The 21367-nt window shown below is 44.3% G+C and overlaps 1 protein-coding gene across 1 annotated transcript in view; it reads left to right on the forward strand.

The window, feature by feature from the left end:
* The window catches only part of LOC144752100 (complement C3-like), a 1799539-nt gene that overhangs the window by 772032 nt on the left and 1006140 nt on the right, over nucleotides 1-21367 (forward strand). Inside the window, exon 15 of the mRNA XM_078640046.1 lies at nucleotides 4346-4475. Within this exon, the coding sequence (XP_078496172.1) occupies nucleotides 4346-4475 (130 nt within the window). The remainder of the gene's footprint in view (nucleotides 1-4345; nucleotides 4476-21367) is intronic.

A 21367-nucleotide genomic window follows, 5' to 3' on the forward strand; every position in this document is an offset into this window, starting at 1 on the left:
ATTCAATATACATGCCCACACACTGCAAGAAATTATCCTCATTCTGCAATGACCACAAACATATCATGGGTGGGCACCACAATGCCCTGGATGTGGACAAAATATAAACGATGACCACCGTTATGTCAGGACCACCATTCTGCCAGAGATAGTCACCACCCTACAGTCTATGCCAGGAATTACCACTATCCTGAAAGGGGTGGCATTTTACCAGGAGTTGACATCTGGTCTTGGATGAATGCTAATTTGCAAGCATTACCACCATGCTGCCAGAGTTTCACTAGCGGTGGGCATTGTGCCATGAATGCCCACAAACTGCAAACAATCCACCATTATGAGAGGGTCAGCATATCACCAAGGGTGGGCAATGGGCATCAAGCAATGAATACTCATAAGCTGTCAAGAAGTACACCATAACGTGAAGGCCAGCATATTGTGAGGGGTAGGTACTGGGAATTATCTCAAGGATGCACATAAATTGGTAAGAATTACTAGCATTTGGTGAGGGTCAACATCTAGCCATGTGTGGGCAAAACGAAGGGTTCCATGTAACAGATGCCCACAATTTTACGAGAACTAGCACCATTATGCGAGGTCCAGCATTTTTACCACTGTGGGCAATTGGCACCCTCTCATAAATTCTACTCAAGGCCATTCCCAAGTTTCATTACAATAGAAGTGTGCCACACCACAAATGATAAAAAGTAACTTGAAAAAAAATATTTTTTAGGCATGGCACACTTTTATTTTACCTTAATTTCGGAATGCCCCCCTCCCACTCGGAGTACATAGGTGCACTTACCCAGCATTTTCTCTGAACGAACAAGCCCCAAATGAAGGCCGACCAGCTGGGAGGGGAGTAATGAAAGGGGAAGAAGACAACAGGACAGGGGCAATGAAGATTACCAATAAGTGATAGGGAATTACCACCAGCTCCTTCCATTCCTCATCTCATTCCTTCCAAATTGAGAATATTCAAGCATCAAACCAGCAATCATCAACAACAAGCCACCAGGACACAAGAAACACAACAGCACCAATGTGATTTATTGGAACACAGATGCAAGAATTCAGGAGTTCACAGCCTGCAACATCCCAAACCATAATTTGTATCATCACAAAACAAATTCTGTATCTGATAATGCTGCACAAACATATTAGAAGATGCACGAGTAGCGGCCCTACAAATCTCAGATAGGGAACCCCCCTCCCCACCCTTCGGCCCATAAGGCTGCCATCTCTATATTGGAATGCCCCTGCACACCGACAGGAGGAGGAGAACCCAACAGGGAGTTAGCCAACTCAATGACCTGTTTGGGCCAATGGACAATGGAGAGGCCCTCCCCCTTGAGAGGAGACCCCAAAGGAAACAAACAGGGCATCCAACTTCTGAAAGAGGCGAGTTCGATCCAGAAAGATCTGCATAGCCCGACTGACATCCAGCAAAGACCACGGAAGATAATCCTCAGACATCTGACCAATCCGTAAAGCAGACAAAAATACTTCCTGGGAATGATGGAACTGGGAGGCCACCTTTGGCACAAATGAGGAATCCAAACGCAAGGCCACCCCATCCTCAGAAAATGACGGGAAGGGCTCCTGCGCCATCAGAGCCCCCAACTAATCTAGGCATCGAGCAGAAGTGATGGCAACCAGGAAAACTACCTTAAAAGTGACAAACGACGTCCACTAAGTCCAACGGCTCAAAGGGAGCCATAACCAAAGCGCGCAAAACGAGAGGAAGGTTCCACAGTGGGAATAAAAGCTTCACCAAACAACAAGACAAAGAAAAGTCCTTCAGCAACCGTGAGGCGAAATCATCTATATTTACTACATTTGACAAAACGCCTTAATCGCAGCCCACTGGGCTCGTAGGTTGAAACAGCCAAACATTTCTCGAAACCCTCCCAAAGAAACTGCAGCACATCTGTCAGGGAACACTCTAAGGGAGGCAAATAAAGAGCATCACACTTTAGCTGGAAATTCCCCCAATGCGTCCCATAGGACTTGAGGGTTGAAGGACTATGAGACTGCTGAATGGCCAAATCTAAATGCTTGGAGAGGCTCTTGAGCTGTCAACCCCCCCTCCCAACTTCCACATGGACAACCGGAGCCGTGGGAGAGGCAACAACGGAGAAGACCGCCGAGGAGAGGGGAAGCAGGGAATCACCCACTGACCCGGAACAGCCAAGAGCCTGAGAAAGAGGAACCAAGACCGCCCCGGACAAAAGGGCACCACCACCTCCCAAGACTCCTGCACCATCTGGGACAGAAACCGGGGATTGAGATTAATGGGTGGGAAGGCACACAACAGGCAGGATGGCCAAGGATTGTCAAGGCAGCCACCCCCCAAACTTACATCTGCCAGAACTCAAACAGGTGGAGGAAAGGAACACCATACCTCCCACATACCTGGTGAAAGTCCTTCTGAGTGAGACACAACTCCCTGGTGGGTCCAAAAAAGGAATTGGGAGCATTGTCAACCCCTTGTCCACCCCCGGATATAAACAGCTACCAGAGACAATAGATGTCCCTCCACCCAGCAAAACAAGGGAACCGCTACTGCATTCAGTGACCGGGACCAAACCCCCTGATGATTCAGGTAAGCCACTGTCACCCTCGGACCTGACCACCACATTCTGCCCCACCAACTGAAGATGGAAATCCCCGACTGCCCTGGAGTTGGCCATCAGTTTCTTCAAATTGGAAGAATGTCTCCTCTTCTGCAGAGACCAATGACCCTACTGGGTGCTGCTCCCTAATGTGGCTCGTGACCTGAAAGCACTGACATCTTTAGTAAGGACCATAGTAGGGGTGGGCTGCAAGGGCATCCCATGAGAAAGAATGTCCAACAGTGTCCACCAGCGCAAAACAAGAAGGATTGGAGACACCCAAACCATATGGTTGACGTCCCAAAATCAGGGATCCCGACAATTTAGCAGATGGATCCACAGAGGCCAGATGTGAAAACGTGTCCAGGGCACCGTGAGCACTGCTGCTGCCATAAGACCCAGAAGTCACAATTACAGCTGAACCGGAAATGGGACACCCCTCATTACCTTCAGAGCCATGGACATTAAGGCAACAGCCCTGCAAGAACACTCTGTTCAGGTCTGGGTGAAATCTGGCCCCTATAAAAGTCAGATCATGGGAAGGAACCAGTAGACACTTGAAATGCTCCAGCAGGAACCCATGACTCCCAAAGGCCGAACACGTCATTAGCTGCTGGTCCCGGGAGGGAGCATGGGGCACTCTGAAGATGGAAGGAAGCCACCAATGGAGCCACAGCTTTGGTAAAATCCCTTGGGGAAGACTGAATGCCAAAATTGAAAGTGATTTCTGTGAATGCAGAATCTCAGGAACCTGCGACAGTGGGGATGGATTGGAACATCATAGTAAGCATCCTGTAGATCCAGTGTACACATGAAATGATCCCTGAGGACCAACGTGATCATCCTCTGCAGAGTCTCCATCTTGAAGGAAAGGCAGACAACAAATTTGTTCAGAGCGTTCAAGTCCAACATTAGAAGGAAACCTCCTGTCACTCTGGCCACCAGGAAGATAACGGAGTAAAAGCCCAGCCCTCTCCACAGTGGAGGGCCACCTGAAGCCGCCTTCTGCAGAAGGGAGTCAATTCCCAGAGACAATTCTATCTGCTTAACCCCAAGTCGGTAGAACTTCGCAATCCGAAGGAGGAACTCTATGCGCTACCCCTGGCGCACAAAGTCCAGCACCCACTCATCTGAAGAAGATTTCTCCGAGGCCGGAAGAAAGTGGTAAAGGCTGCGGATGTGTATGCCTAGAACCTCATTTATATTTCATTTTTTCATTTTTATAGGGGTCTTCACCCTTTAATACAATTTACGTTTTGGTAGAATAGCTATAGGGCTCAAATTAAGTTCTTTTTAGAATTAAAATAAGGATAGTTTTATTTATTCGTTTTATTAAAAGTATAGGTTTATTTTACGGAAAATATATTTCTACCTTTTTAAGTGACGTTGATGTTATGATCCTGTGGATTGATTTATCTATGATTTAGTTAGAAGGGTGGCAAGCATTTATGTATATTAAGTCCAGCACTTGAGTAGGTGCAGAATCAACAACATGGCAACGGTTGTAGATAAAAAACGACGAGGCAGTGACCAGCCTATCAGACTGTGTTGTGTGTATCAAAATTCACATGGGAACGTTTATGGTCCCTGAAAATCTTAAAGCTTGTAATTGCAAAATATCGCTTTTGTTTTGTTAGGCTGTTTCTCGGGTTTTTGATAAATATTTGAATTACTGGAACACAATACATATTCAGTGCCGGGTTTGTTGACTCTCTAATTACATTCACAAATAGGTCTGGAACACTGTGGAGAAGAATGACATTGGCTGCAGCTATGGCAGTGGAGAAAACTACCTGAAGGTCTTTGAGGACGCAGGAATGGACATTGCTACCAGTTTAGGAATTTCAACAAAAGCAAGGACGGGTAAATATGGCCATACACGTATCATCTGTTGCTGAGCTTGACTGTCAAATTAGACTCGATATGACGCCTTAGGTGACATGGCGCACATGGAATGTTTTTAGCAGATGCTCCATAGTTTTGCCTGTTTACATCTTCCCCCACAATCCTAATGACATGTCTGTGTGGTACTGAAAAGGGTTCCATTGAGGTTTTACAGAGCACAGAGAGCTGGTATTCTTTGCTGAATAGGAAAGTACGGATCACCATTCATATTCTGATTGTCATAAAATGAAATATCTACTTATTATGAAACCTTCTCTTAAACTGATACGATCGCAATGGTAATAAATTAAGCACGTGTTTGATTTAACTACTTGAACAAAGATCAAGGAGTGTAAACCTGGTTATCTGCTCCTCGACCTGTTGCATTGTTTTGGTCTTGCGAGAAAAACACCAACCGGTGTTAAGCAAGCAATGAACCAGCAACATTTCCCTATCAACAACTAACTTTGGACACCAAGTACATTATTACTTTACCTGATTACCACAGTATCAAAGAACTGTAATAGCTAAGCACCGTAATGTGGTTGTGGGAAAAATGCATTTATAATTTTTTTAAACAACAACACTATAAATCTGTAACACATAGCGTGTGAATAGGACAGGCAGTGATGGTTTGAGCCACACCTGGAAACATCGGAAGCAAGAATAATACTACAAGAATCTTTCAGTTTGTATTTGAGATTCTCAGAATGATAGTAGGATAATTTATACTAAGGTATGGTTAACCAAATGAATTGAGTTGAAAGTACTAAAGGCATTGGGAGCAAACAATCTAAATTCTTAACCCGTTGACCGCGGCTGGAATTCCGCCGCGGTGCGGGTGAATTATGACTGGGCGTGGTCAGGACGGCCCCCGGCCGCCTCCTCACACGCCCACCATGACGTCGGACGCACGCAAAGGGTTAAACAGCATTATCAGATTCCACATCCACGTTCTTGAAAATAGCAACTGGATCAGAATCCCTAATACACATTGATTTACAAAGTGTTTTGTCAGTGGAGTTTGGAAGACAAGCACAAGAGTTCTAAATGACATAAACAAAGATTGTTGCCAGTGCTGTAATGGAAGAAATCCAGTAGCCGTAGTGTAGGTTGTAGAAGAAGGTTTATTAAGAGTCAGTCCGTTCTAAGTAACTAGTATGTAACAGAGTTGCTGCTCTGCCTATATCTTCAACTGACACTCAATCCAACACATACACTCTCAACATTCTATGTGACCTCATACACAGGCTGTACAGCAGGAAATTGGAAGGCCGGGGAGGATGCACTAAGTTATAACACATCTCCCCTCTTTATATATACATAATACAAATCACAATTGAAACTATAATTGAACATAAGATGGTAAATGATGAAACAGTCCCATGACATTGGATACAACAAAAAATCTCAGCACTTAAAAATCACAACGATATAATCCTGAAAGTAAAATTTCAGCAATATAATCCTGTGCAAGACTGAAACCACAACTGGGGTATAACAACCTCACTCGCCCCCTCCTATCCACACAACTTTTGCCACAGCTGACGGGACCAAAGTATCAGGTAAAACAATCCAGGGTACACTACCCCACAATGAACATAATGTCTTGCACACCTGACGAGATCAAAGCCTCAGGTAAAATACTCAAGGCTGCACCACCCGCAACACACATTACTGTTTGCACAAATGATGGGACCATAGTCTCAGGTAAAACACTCCAGGGTACATGACACCAGAACAGACACAGACACAACGTCTTGCGCACCTGACAGGACCAACGTCTCTAGTAAAAAACTCCAGGGTACACGACTCCACAATGCACACAACTTCTTGCACTCCTGACGGGACCAGCATCTCAGGTAAAACACTCCAGGGTACACTACCCCACAACGCACACATCGTCTTGCACACCTGACGGGACCAAAGTCTCTGGTAAAACACTCATGGGTACACTAAAACACTCCAGGGTACAAGACCCCGAAACGCAACAGAATTCCCCATAACAAATGCCACACACCTTACCAAACTAGGCGTAAAAACTCTAGACCTCCACACAAGTATGGCAAAATACACATAGGCAAGAAATTATTAAGAGCATCAATTAATAATGGTATAAATAACTCACTCAGAAGGCAAAATACGTGTTGCATAACACCTATACACCACCATGCTGGGGATACCAAAATATCCACATGCAGAAGATCAGACTGTTATGTTCCTATATTATGTATTGTACCTTTAATTGTATTATTGCCTTACTATTCTAAGGGCGAGACATAAAATGCTTGTTGCATTCTCTGTGCTCGTTCTAGCCAGGAGTCAGTTGCTGTCTTGCTCCGCAGACTGAAGCTGTGCTCCCTGGCTCTCCCCTGTTCAGCCAATAAACTTAATCTGGAAACTCCTTCCCTTGTGGACAATCACATTATTACAATTGGCGACGATTGGACGACCACGCGTAGAAGCTATCATCATTTTTATTTTATTTTTTTAAATATATATATGGATTAAGTACATTTTATTTATCTCCAGCTTCTACTTTTGACGAAGGTACAGGTGAGGAGGTCGGGGAGGCAGGTATTTTGGTGTGGATTTTACATTCATATATCATTATATTTTTTTACATCTCCAAATAACTTGCTGTTTCTTCAATGGACCTTTTCGCTTTTTTTTATGAGGTATTAATATTGATATAAATTTGAAGGAGTTCTTTTAAATATATATACCAGTACTATTACCTTGAGTTTTCAATGCCTTTATGGAACAAGGTAATCATCAACAAGAAGAGAAAATGGCTCAACAAAACCTCACTATAAGTCCTCCTCATTCATTTGGTCTTCAGGATCGCGTCCAGCTTTGGAGTGGCTAGAACGGAAAATTATTTCATAAATTACATTAGTGATGTTGATGAAGCAGGTAAAATGAAACCTGATCAAAAAAAAGAATCCTTTTACATTCATTAGGTCCAGTGGGAATTAAAACTTATAATCGCATGCCTAAGATAGCGGTTACTGCAGAATTGAATGATTTTGAAGCTGCATTAAAGGATTTGGATAAATATTTTGCGCCTAAGGTCTGCATGGGAGTGGTGCGTTATAACTTTTTTCAGAGGAAACAAAACAAAAATGAACCTGTGGATGACTACATTGACAAATTGAAAAGACTTGCTATTGACTGCAAGTTTGGTGCTTTGCACGATGAATTACTAAGAGACCAATTAGTCATACATTGTAACAATTCTGCGATACAAGAACGATTATGGGTAAATGGTGACTCACCTCTAGAGGATATTCTCTCTATTGTAAGGAAGGCAGAAATGTCTGGAAGGTGTGCGACACAGCTTAAAGACTCTGACAAAGACACAGGGGCGGTACTTAAAGTTCAGAGTGGCAATCGAGGGCAACAACAACACAACTCGAACAAGTCTTTCAATCAATTGCAAAAGACTGTATGGAAAGATAAAGAACCTGAAGACAGGCGATGTTATCGTTGTGGAAGTAAAGAGCATTTACCGTTTAGCAGGAATTGCCCAGCTGTAAAGAAAAGATGCAGTATTTGTGGTTTGATTGGCCATCTTAGTAAAATGTGTAGGAGAAGGAGAAGTAATGTAAAATATGTTTATGAGGATGAAGATTTTAATGGTCCTGACACAGAGAAAGAAAGTAGTGAATGGGAATGTGTGAAAAGTATCCAGGGAATTTTTGTGATTAACATCACTGACGCTTCAGTGAAAGACAAGCCTATATGTGATATATCCATAGGGGGTGTACTAATTAAGGTGTTCACTGATTCGGGATCACCTTATACTATAATAGATAAAGAAGTATGGAAGGAAAAATTTGTCATAAAAATTGGCGAACAGGTGATAACCACTGATATTAGTCCCTTGAGTTTCACAGGTGAGAGGATCAACATGTTAGGTTTTAGATTGTTGACCTTTTTATTTAAAGGGAGATCTGCTACAGGGAAACTGTATGTAGCAGATTTTGGTCCTTCTGTTTTGGGTTGGATGGACCAAAAGAATTTGAATATCTTTTTAGACCCCAACAGTAAAGAGAAGGTACTAGTTGTAGATGACTCTAGCAGACTCCAAGATGATATCAGTAAAACATTTCCTAAAGTGTTTAGCAAGAATTTGGGATCACTTAAAGGTTTCGAGCACACCATTGTTCTTAAAACAAATGCTGTACCTAAAGGTAAGGCCTATTCCCATACTAATAAGGGATGAGGTAGCAAAAGAATTGGAAGGTGTATTGGAAAGGAATATAATTGAAGAAATAGAAAGCTCTGAGTGGATTTCTCCGGTGGTAGTGGCAGGCAAGGGGAATGGCAAAATCCGTCTATGCATTGTTTTGCGCCACCTTAATAATAACATTGTTATAGATAGGTTTCCACTGCCCAAAATCAATGAAATGGTGTCTTCACTCAAAGGCGACAGTTGGTTTTCCACCATCGATTTATCAGCGGCTTACCATCAGGTTATGTTATCGCCGGAGTCAAGGAAGTTCACCGCTTTTATATCACCTTACTGTTATTATCAATGTAAGCGCATGCCTTTCGGCCTCGCATCAGCGGTTGCTGTTTTTCAGCGCTTAATGTACAAGTTGCTGGGGAAAATGAGTGGTGTCAAATTTTTCCAAGACGACATATTGATTGCAGCTAAATGCAGGGAGGAACAAGATAGTAAACTTAAAGAAGTTTTGAATGTATTGCAAAATGTGGGATTAACTGTTGAAATCAGCAAATGCAAATTAGCTCAAAAAAGCATGTCTTATTTAGGACATGTTATTGGTCAGGATGGGATAAGACCCAAATCATCTTTGGTCAATACTATTGTTGATTCACCTGCTCCTACCAATAAGAAGGAGGTAAAGTCATTTTTAGGGATGACGAAATATTGCGCAAAATTCATAAGGAATTTTGCAAGTAAGGTGTTCAATATTCGTGCTTTATTGAAAAAGAATACTACATTTGAATGGACTGGTGAATGTGATGCAGAATTTAACAGTGTGAAGAATGATTTACAGAATGTGATTGCTCTAAATAGTTTCGATCCAAATTTGGAGTGTATTGTAACAACAGATGCGTGTGACAAAGGATTAGGAGCTGTATTGTCACAGAAAGGTTGTGAGGGTCGTGAGAGGATAATTTTATTTGCTTCTAGGTCTTTATCTCCAGCGGAAAGTAAATAACCCAAAATCGAAAGAGAAGCCTTAGCCTGCACTTGGGCTTTAGAACATTTTCGTGTATTTGTGTGGGGGAAGTCAATTTTGATTTGCACAGATCATCGACCTTTAGTTAAAATTCTTACCACTGAGGGTAGTGTTACAGTTTCTGCTAGACTGGCATGAATTTCCATGCGATTGAAGGAGTTTGTTTATAACTTGATGTATGTGCCAGGGAGAGAAAATGTTGTTGCTGATTATCTTTCCAGGATGCCTGTTCCTACGGAAGAATGCTCGGATGACCCTTGGGGTGAATTTAACATTGCTTTTGTACATGATACTGGTGTACCAGCCATTGATAAAGACAAATGGATGAAGGAGCAAAATAAGGATACTGGATTACAACAGGTTTTAGAGTGTTTATGTAAAGGTTGGCCCAAGAAAGAAAATGTTACAGACAGTTTGAGACCTTTCTGGGAAATAAGAACAGAATTGTTAATAGATAAAGATCTGATTGTGAGAGGTGACAGAGTCATTTCTCCGCAGGAATTGAGGAACAAGGGGGCATATTATCAAGGGGGTTTATCTCCGCTTTTTTGGCTTTAAAAGCCAAGAAAGCGGAGATAAAATTATCTCCCTATTACCTAGCTGTCGCTAACACCAGTTAGCGACAGCTAGTAGGAGATAGCGACCATCTCGGGCCCCACTTTTCATGTCAGTGATATTTATCACTAATGACATGCAAAGTGGGTGTGTCAAGATGTTAGAGACTGGAAACAGTCGCTTACATCGCTATCTCCTATTACCAACTTTTGGAGATATTCGCGCTAAGCGCGTATATCTCCAAAAGCTAACACCTGCCCTGAGCAGTTCTTAGCCATGTTATCCAATGGGAGGTGGATAACATGGCTAAGAGCATTAGCTCGGTAATGCATGAATATTGCTGCCTTTTCAGCGATATTCATGCATTGCGGCCGATTTTATCGCATTTGCGATAAACCTTGGTAATACCAAGGTTTATCTGCGATAAAAATCGCCGCAGCTCAGCGGTAAATTTTTGTCTCTAACCAAGCAATAGCGATAATTATTGCTATTAGTTGGTAATATGCCCCAATATTTTTACTCTTATGCCACGAAGGTCACTTTGGTATTGTGAGAACTAAAGTCATTGTAAAAGTATATTTTGGTGGCCGGGCATTGACAAAGCTGTAGAAAGATTTGTAAGAGAGTGTGGATTTTGTTCTTCTGCAGACAAATCCTTGAAAACATTGAAGCCACCGATGAGTGAGGGCCTTAAACCTAAATTGCCATGGGAAACTATTGCGGTAGATATTTTTGGTCCTGTAGGTGAGTTTAAGGAATATGGGTTGGTTGCCATTGATTTGTTTCTAAGTGGCCAACTGTAAAAATTGTTGAAAGTGTTGACACTGACGTTGTTTTAAAATTTTTGGACAAATTGTTTGTTTTGGAAGGTTTGCCAGCAAGCGTTTTAAGTGACAATGGGGTGCAGTTTACATCCAAGAAAGCTAAAGAATATTTTGACAGAGTAGGAATCAAGCATAAGACAACTGCTTTGTATAATCCCAGTGGGAATGGCACCGTTGAACTCTTTAATCATGTAATTAAGGGTGTTATTCAAGCTGCTATTAACAAAAGACATGATTGGAAACTTGAGGTGCAGAAAGCAGTTTGGGCTTACAGGATCACCACACATGATTCTACTGGATTGTCTCCTTTTGTTATCATGAGAGGTAGGAGACCAAGGTATACATTTTCTCCTGCTTTGCTTTGTGATGGCACGATACAACAATGGTCTGCTAAAACCCATGGTGTGAAGGAAGTTCAAATTAATATTGGTGATTATGTTCGTGTGAAAAGACCTGGTAAAGTTTCTAAGGGTGAGAATCAATTTGGTCCACCACAAGAAGTGGTGGAACTTTTATGCAATGCTGTACGTTTAAATGATGGAAGAGTGTGGAATTTAAAGAGCATTGCGCTGTGTTCAGGGAGGAATTCAAATGTTTTATTGGAAGGATTGAAGTGTTCTGATGGTTTAAAGGACACCGAACGGATGGTAGATTTTCTTGACCCAGGAGTTACGCGCTCTACTAATCTTCCTGTTGTCAATTTTGAAAGTGAGGTGGTGAAGAGCACTTTGAAAAAAAGTGTTCCTGGTAGGAAGAATAATTCTATTGTTGAAGTGCTTTCTAAAACTAGGGATGTGGTAGATTGGATATCATCTGGTACAGGTGACACTGCTGTAGAAGGGGCAACATCTGGAACTAGTGACACTGTTTTTGACTCCACTGATGCCACCAAGTCATCTATGGTTGCAGATGATTCCTCTGTTAGTGGTTCTAGGAAACAAGTGCTTCCTGGATCGCTCAAGGAGTTTGTCATGTAGTTGTGAAGTAATTGATCATTTATGGGGGTATTATTATCTAGTATTTCTTTTTCTTTCCTTGTTATAAAAAGGGGAGGGCTCTGACCCTGCACCTTGCCCAGGATTTGTTCTGGCTACCAGCGGGTTACACACCAGTGTCCCACCCTCGACTGCAGATGTTTCCTAACGCTGCCACCTCTCCAAAGGACCTGTTGATCCCTGGATCCTGACCTCAGGAACTTTCCGACCTCACAGACCTCAGCCCAGGAGTTTCCGCCGGCACATGGTGGGCCCTCTTTCACATAATGCAGTAGCGAAAGGTGAACTGTGGGGCATATGTACGTCGCAACGGGCATGACAATTTCTGGATACCAGCAGGCTGAGATCATCATTCACGCACCCACCTTCGCTCACAGGTTCAACCTCATGGCGGTTTAAGCTGCGCAGACCTGGCAGACACGTTCGCCATTCCTGAGCAAAACCACATGCACACAAACGTGCCATTTATTCATACCCCTACGCTAGCCTTGCGTACGCCGAGCCAGCCCACTACGCTAAAGAATTGGGTAGGGAGGGGGCACGTACGCGCTGTGTTTTTAGAATCTTCCCTACTGACTGTACTATCATGGTTGCGTCCACTGTCTACTTCACTCAATAAAGAAAAACCAAAGGTGGTGATGGACGGAGCGTTGACAATACAAACACTCACCCCCAGTCAACTGATCTGGGTTTAATCCATCACCGTTCTTTAGCTCACTCCGCCACCCAGTTCAGACATGGCCATATGCAAATCAGTCTGACCCTGTGCCTCATGGGAACAGTCCAGCCCGAACTGCCAAGCCATGTCTTCCCTGGACCGGAATCAAGCTTCCCAGGACCAGTTTCTGGCATTACAGCCGTCTTCAGCCGGGCTTGCTTGACTCCAGTGGCAAAGTGAGCAAGGGACTCACGTCTGAGCATACCCTGCCAACTTAGGGCGTACAAAGAAAAACCAAAGGTCAATAGACTATAAGTGAATGTTCACATGTACATGTCTGTGCTCTGCATACTCAATTCTGGCCGGCACATCCCCTCAACACTTCGCATTGTATACTTTTATAATGGAGAATCTCTTCCCACCTTTGCAAATACTTTGCTCCCATCTCTCCCCGCATTCTGCATTGTGTGGCAGAGGTGCCATGCCATGTTTGGTTTGTATACATGGCTAGCCACGGTTCCCACAGTACGTACTGTTATTATGTCTGCTATGTGTACATGTTGTTTGTCATGTTACATGTCATTATATAACGTACAGCATTTATTCATGAGCAGTGGTTTCTCCCATTTACATATCGCAGTCTTAAAGAGGCTAGAGAACTTTTTCTCACAGGTGAAAAGTGCGACCGCAATGGGACTCATTCATTACTATCCAAGAATGTCCAACTGCATGACGCTTCTAAGTTTACAGCCCCCAATCTTGCGTGCTTTCTTAAAACCACGCCAACTCCCACAATCAGCCCAACATTCACACAGCCTTCTAACAGCATGTATCTGCTTCTCAATAACATGCACTCCTACAGAATATGAGCTGGCATACCGTCTGTCCTTACTGTTTCAAACTGAGTAACTTCCTGTGGCAATGTCTATTCCCACCCATACAAAACAACTCCCAAACTTCAACTTGACCTTCAAAACCTACTTTGAAAACAGATTTCATTTAACTAACCAAACTGAAACAGCGTTTGTTCAGAACAGAAGTGTCCCTCACTTCTGCAAAATAAATTTATTGACTGCAGATAACACAAACTTCAAGTAAAATACAGTCCCTTGTAAATACGAACCTCCCATTACACTTTGTAAATTGTTACACAACTTTCAACACATCTCACACTCAAGGTCTGGCTCACTTTTTTTTAACACGGTCTCCCCCGGCCTTCTCACACTCTTTCAAACTGTTTTTGGTATAATACCAGACTTCATTTATTGGATCATCTATGGAATAATAGGAACAGTGCTCATAATTCTCGCTCTCTTTGCGGCCATCCTACTACAATTTTTGCTTCTAAAGAATGGCTGCGCTCCCTGTGCTAACAACAATGTCCGACAGAATATGGCTCTACACGAAGCTACATCAAAACTGCCAAAAAATGGAACAACTTTTTGGCTGCCTGGCTCTCTCTATTAACGGAGCCAGCTACAACATGACATTTATGTACACATATGCAATTTGCTTACAACCATCTTATTATTGCAAAACTTGCCCATTAGACTGGCAAATGGATCTATGCCTTGCCAACATCCCAACAATCGCTCCAGATATCCAGCAAGTAATCAAGTATCTTAAAAACCAAGAACTTGATTTTTCAGGCAGTGGAGCAATGGCGAATGCAACGCAAAAAATTATTGTGGCGGAATGGGATTTCAGCGCAGCCGCGAACGATCTCCTGCAACGTGCGACCTTTGACAACTTCGTAGATTGCCTGCCAATTCAAATTGCCACTCCAACATTCGAGGAACATTACTGTTCCTTCGAGGATATGAATTGATCGCTTCGCTTTTCTCACACGATAGCAACAATGACCTCTAGGTACATTACGCAGCTCAAGCTGCTGAAGAACTTCCAGACTGCAATCTCCAAGACTTGTAAGAAATTCACGTTATTCTTAGATTGATTTTTTCCAACTTTTTAAACTTTTTCCTTAACATTTTTTGAATACACTTAAATTGAATGATTTTCATGTAATAACTTTCTAAGTATGCTCACACATTTTAACTATGTTTTCATTATTGCCCCTTGCGTCTCCACTCTAACCAGGGATCGGTGATGTATGGCCTATGCAAATACGCTATTTACTTGCTAAATTAGCCTAAACCCAACATCCATTTTGAACCTATGTCTATTCTTTGTGCATACGTCTCTCTCTCCCTGCCTGTTCTCCACAAAGCCCTTTCACACAAATGTACTCTTCTTCAGCCTGTATTCACAAGCTGGTGATCTTGATCAAAAAACACAACATTGTTTAGGAACTGGTTGGCACAGTGTGGTAATCATATCCTACCTTTATTTTCATTATACCATTTAGTCATTCATATCTAATAGCTATTATTCATGTCACATGGAACTGTAACATGTAATGTGGAATTCACTGATGCAGGAGCTTCCGTTTCAATACAGCAGAAGCAGTTGCTGTTTGCCTCAGCTCGATGCCTTAGCTCTCTGCACAAGATTTGTTTTTTGAAAAAACTGAAGACAATAATGTATGGTTTGACCAGAAGGGTACTGAAGGTGCTTCTCAGAAGCGCAATGTTTGTGTGCCACCTCAAAGTTCCAATGTGGGTAGAACTATTACCAATTCTGACACGCACCAGAGATATCTACTGTACAACAGATTCCAACCTATTCTACTATTGAAGATTTTGTGTTACAAAAAGGCAGTACCAGGGTACCTAAAATGTGTGATGATTCCATTTTGCAAAATCTTATTTTTTCTTAGTTTTCTTAAAGAATACATGTGGTAATCGTATTCTATCTTTATTTTCCTTATAGAATTTAGAGTCATTCAACTCTAATAGGTATTGTTGATGTCACACGGAACTGTAACATGTAATGTTGAATACACTGATACAGGAGCTTACGTTTGAATCCAGCAAAACAGCGTACAGATTGCGTCAGCTGGATGCCTTAGCTATTGCACCAGTGGGTCCATTTATGGCACTTAAATAAAGACACTTTTTATATAACTTTCACACTCCATCGCTTTATTACACACAGGCACTTTCTTACACACACCTGATTTCACCATTTGTCTTCTGTAGCATTGCAACATTCTACCTAATATTCTTCATGATTATTTCTTTATTCCTGCTTGCTAAAACACTGCATTCGAGTCTTCAGACCGGTAGGGGTGAGTAGTTCGCTTCCCACTCCCTGTATAGTATAAACACATACTAACACTACTTACACAGGTATGGTACTGCAGCCAATATCCTACAGCACTCACAGCACATCACTTTACAGCAATCAGCTCATGGCTTAGGCTCACGGTTTCATCCCAGAGTCTTCAGAGCGGTAACAGTGAATAGTTTGCTTCCCACTCCAGCTATGGTGTAAACGCATACTAACACCACCTGCACAGCGATGCTACAGTGGCCAGTATGCAACAGCGCCCAGAGCACAACAGTTTACAGCACTCGGCTAACGGTTTAGGCGCATGCTTTCATCCCCGAGTGTACCGGCCCCTCACATCAGCACCATCTCACAGTGGGTAAAACAGCACTTTCACACCGGTAGGGGTAAATACTTCAACACATCAGTGTACAGCACTCAGCTCACGCTTTAGGCACACGCTTTCATCCCCGAGTTTACTGGCACCTCACCTCACCATCATCTCACTCTGGGCAAAACACCACTTTCACACCGCTAAGGGTAAATACTTCGCTTCACACTCCCTCTATAGCACACCCTAACCACAGTACAGAGCTCACAGCGCTCCCACCCTCCTCTTTCCTACTTTTTTTGCCCTTTTTTCCCTTACTTGCTTCAACGGAATCACAAAATGGCGGCCAAGACTTCCTAGTTGCAACCGCTCGCACTGCTTGCAGACAATAAGCAGCAAGCTCGTGCTCGTAACGCCTCAGTCAATCAGATGGCAGAATTCCTAAATATTGACATCTGTAAATGTTGATATTTCTCCAAAACCACTGAACGAATTTACACCAAATAAACAAAAGCATGCTTTCTAGACCAAGACCCTTCTCCCTGCCAAATTTGGGGTAATTCCATTCACCCGTTCGACCTGTAGCCTTGTCTAAAGTTTCCTATGGAAATTACCATGGATAAAACACGTTTTGGGACCCCCTTTTTTCATAGCTCCCCTTAATGAATCAACCCCAAACTTTCGACATAGGAGCTGATATGAACAAAGAATTAGTTTTGTAAATTTCAACTAGATTCATTAAACAACGCCAAAGTTTTAAGCAAAACAAAAATGTTCTTCCTATGGAAACTAGGTCCTAACTATAACTACCTACTGGCGACCGCCAGTAGGTAATATATTTTATATATATATTATCTACTGGCGGTTGCCAGTAGATAGTTATAGTTAGGACCTATTATCCATAGGAAAATCGCAACATTCTATTCCCAATAACATTGGGGCCAATTGACGAATCTTCGCGAAATTTTAAAAATTCGTGGCCCGCTCCGGTCCGCTCCTATCTTGAAAGTTTCGGGGTGATTCGTCAAAAGGGGCCGAGAAAAAAGACGGTCCCAAAATGTGTTTTCCCCATGCAATTTCCCATAGTAGACTTTAGACACGGCTACAGTCCGAACTGCTGAAAGGAATTACACCAAATTTGGCAAGGAGGTAGTCCTTGGTTCCGAAATATCCCTTTTGCTAAATGGTGTAAATCCATTCAGTAGTTGCTGAGAAAATCAAAATTAAAAAAGGTTCGATATATAGAGGCGCGCAGGATTCGCGCACCCTCCCGATCACGAGCTTCATGCTTATTGGCTGTCAACATTCCAAATCAGGAAGTGTTGGCAGCCATCCTGTGCCTCGGTAGAACTGAGGAACAAGAAATCAGGAAAACAAACGTCAAAAAAAGAAAAGGGGGCAGGGTAGAAACACCCTGACCCCCTAGGCCTGCTTCGGGGGTCCCACAAGGACCCCCAGAGCCAAAAAAAGATATATATTTTTAAAACTTTAAAATGTGCGACGGATCCGGCAGCAAAAAAACAAAATGAAGCGCGGCCTCCCGTGCTTTGTTATTAATTAGCCCCCGGGTGGGCCAAGTCCCGGGGACAATAGTTATATTATAATGGGAGGCCCAAAGGGGCCCCCCAGCCCTGGGGACCGCCACCCCCGGGGCTTTATGAAATTATTTGCGGGCGGCTCACAGCCCCCCCAGCCCTGGGGACCGCCACCCCCGGGGCTTTATGAAATTATTTGCGGGCGGCTCACAGCCCCCCCCAGCCCCGGGGACCTACACCCCCTGGGGTTTTAAAAAAATATTTAAGGGGGGCTCACGGCCCCCCCGCAGCCCTGGGGACTGCCACCCCAGGGGCTTGTGTTACATTTAAAAAATAATGATATCAACCTGTGTGGTTGGCTCGAGCCTACCCACACGCCACGGGGACCGCCACCTCCCCGGGGCTCTAAATATTGAAACTGGGGGGTCCGTGAAGGACCCCCCAGCCCCGGGTACCACCTCCTCACTGGGGCTTTGGTAATGTTGGGAGGCGGGCCCCCGTCCTGGAGCCCTGTCATGGCCCTGGGGACTGCCACCCCTAAGGGCCGGCTCCTGCAGTGTCCCGGGGTGCCCACCTCGAGTATGCGCCAGGGAGCTGCTTTGCAGAGAGGTGTTCAGAGGCCATGCCCCTTTTTACACCTCTCTGCAATGCAGCTCTGTGGCGCTTACTGGTGGTACCCTAGGGACACTCAGAATACAAGGGGTCTTAATCTCCCAATTTAAAATGGCCACAGGGCGTGTTTACATAGTGGTTAAGGGAGGGGACATGGCCTGAGGTGACGCGTGCAAACACATCCTGTGGCGCGATTTCAGTTGGGGAATTAATTCCCCTTCAATCCTGATGGCCCATGGGTGCCAACTAGCCCACCAGGGGCTTCCAGTAGCACCACTGCGCTGCGTTACAGAGAGGGGGTCCAGGCCGGGACCCTTTTTACACCTCTCTGCAACGCAGCTCTGTGGCGCTTACTGGAGGTACCTAGTGGGCTAGTTGGACTCTAGGGGCCCTCAGGATTCGAGGGGACTTAATCTCCCAATTTAAAAAGGCCACAGGGCGTGTTTACCCAGTGGTGAAGGGAGGGGACAGGGCCTGAGGTGACGTGTGCAAACACGTCCTGTGGCGCGTTTTCAGTTGGGGAATTAATTCCCCTTCAAGCCTGATGGCCCATGGGGGCCAACTAGCCCACCAGGGGCTTCCAGTAAACACCACTGCGCTGCATTACAGAGAGGGGTTCCGGGCCGGGCCCCTTTTTACACCTCTCTGCAACGCAGCTGTGTGGCGCTTACTGGAGGTACCCAGTGGGCTAGTTGTTCTCTAGGGACCCTCAGGATTCAAGGGGACTCAATCTCTCAACTTAAAAAGGCCACAGGGCGTGTTTACACAGTGGTGAAGGGAGGGGACAGGGCCTGGGGTGATGTGTGCAAACACGTCCTGTGGCGCGTTTTCAGTTGAGGAATTAATTCCCCTTCAATCCTGATGGCTCTTGTGGGGCAAACTAGCCCACCTGGGGCTTCCAGTATACACCACTGCGCTGCGTTACAGAGAGGGGATCCAGGCTGTGCCCCTTTTTACACCTCTCTGCAATGCAGCTCAAGGGCACTTACTGGGGGTACCTAGTGGGCTAGTTGGACACTAGGGACTCTCAGGATTCAAGGAGAATTAATCTCCCACCTTAAAATGGACACTAGGCATGTTAACACAGTGGTGAAGGAAGGGGACCAGACCTGAGGTGACATGTGCAAACACGCCCTGTGGTGCATTTTAAGTTGGGGAAATAATTCCCCTTCAATCCTGAGGGCCCCTGGGAGCCAACTAGCCCTCCAGGTGCTTCCAGTAAGCACCACTGCGCTGCGTTGCAGTGAGGTGAACTAGGCCGTGCCCCTTTTCACACCTCTCTGCAACGCAGCTCTGTGACGCTTACTGGAGGTACCTAGTGGGCTAGTTGGACCCCAGGGACCCTCAGGATTCAAGGGTACTTACTCTCCCAACTTAAAACGGCAGCAGGGAGTGTTCACACAGTGGTGAAGGGAGGGGACGGGCCGAGGGTAACGTGTGCAAACACGCCCTGTGGCATGTTTTAAGTTGGGGAAATAATACCCCTTCAATCCTTAGGGCCCCTGGGAGCCAACTAGCCCACCAGGTGCTTCCAGTAAGCACAACTGCGCTGCGTTGCAGAGAGGTGGTCTAGGCCGTGCCCCTTTTTACACCTCTCTGCAACGCAGCTCTGTGGCGCTTACTGGAGGTACCTAGTGGGCTAGTTGGACCCCAGGGACCTTCAGGATTCAAGGAGACGTTATCCCACAAATTAAAACGCCAACAGGGCGTGTTTGCACACATGTGACCTTAGGCTCCCCCCCTCCCTTCACCAGAATGCAAACGCACCCCGTGGCGCGTTTTAAGAGGTTGTTTTAATCCCCCTTATTATGTACTAGGGGCTTACAGAGGAGGTCATGCTAATCACAGGGTTACCCCTACGCATAGCGTTGTCTAGTGTATGTAGTTGTTTTCACTGTATTCTAAGTGTCTTTTAGCATACCACTGTGAGGCACCCCCCACTTCATTTAAATGAGCCCCCAGCTGGGCCAGGTCCCAGGGGCAATCGTATAATTATACCGCCACCTCCTCGGGCCATGTAAATTAGGTGTGGGAGGGCATGCAGCCCCGGGGACCAGCACCACCTCGGGGCTTTAAAAATAGAGGGATGGGCAGCATGGCCCACCTCCTGGAGCGCTTGATGGCCCTGGGGAAAACCACTCCCCAGGGCGGGCTCCTGGAATGTCGCTGGGTGTCCTCCCCTGGGACAATGCCATTTGCTATGACAGTTGTGCAAAAAAGAGATTGCCAACTTCACATTTCTTTTCTCCTCACAATTGAGGAAAACAAACCAAAATTACCATATAGTTGTTCGGTATATCCACTTTATACCTATTTGTTTTTTATTTCATTATTTTTAGGTTTTTCTTGTTTGAAAAAAACACAAAACATTGACACATTTGACACTTTCTACATAAATACAATTACATCAAAATTCAACAATACATATATATATACACTATACATTTCATAAAGACTTCTATCATCAATAAATTCGTTTTCACAAAATGCTCTCTGGTCATATTTTATACTCAACGGACAAAGTCAACACAAAAGCATTTATAATTCAATAAATAGCAACTTAATGCATTTCTGTTTTAAATACCGACGCGTTTCAAACACAATTTCGTCACTTTCTGGGTTCTCATCAGGGCTCTGTCTCTTTTGTTTATCTAAAAGGTATATATAAAACAAAAAAGTGTTCTGTTTTAGTACTTAGTTATTACTCTCAAAACTTCTTCACTGATTGAGGCAGATTATCCCCTTTCGAATGACAATGCGCCCGCCCTCTGCCTTTAGCATATCAAGTGCCAGTGAAAACGGAGTTGGTGATTACAGAGGAGCTTTCTCCAGACAGAGGAATTTGGGGAACTTGACACCGTGTGTAATTTGTCAATGTTGTACACGGAGTGAACTGGGCAGGAGCAGTGACCGGACAGAAGAGGCGACAGGAAAGGAGAGGTACTAGGGCAGGAGAGGTGACCGGGCAGGAGAAGTAACG

The sequence above is a fragment of the Lissotriton helveticus genome, chromosome 1_1, assembly GCF_964261635.1.
Source record: "Lissotriton helveticus chromosome 1_1, aLisHel1.1, whole genome shotgun sequence".
NCBI lineage: Eukaryota > Metazoa > Chordata > Amphibia > Caudata > Salamandridae > Lissotriton > Lissotriton helveticus.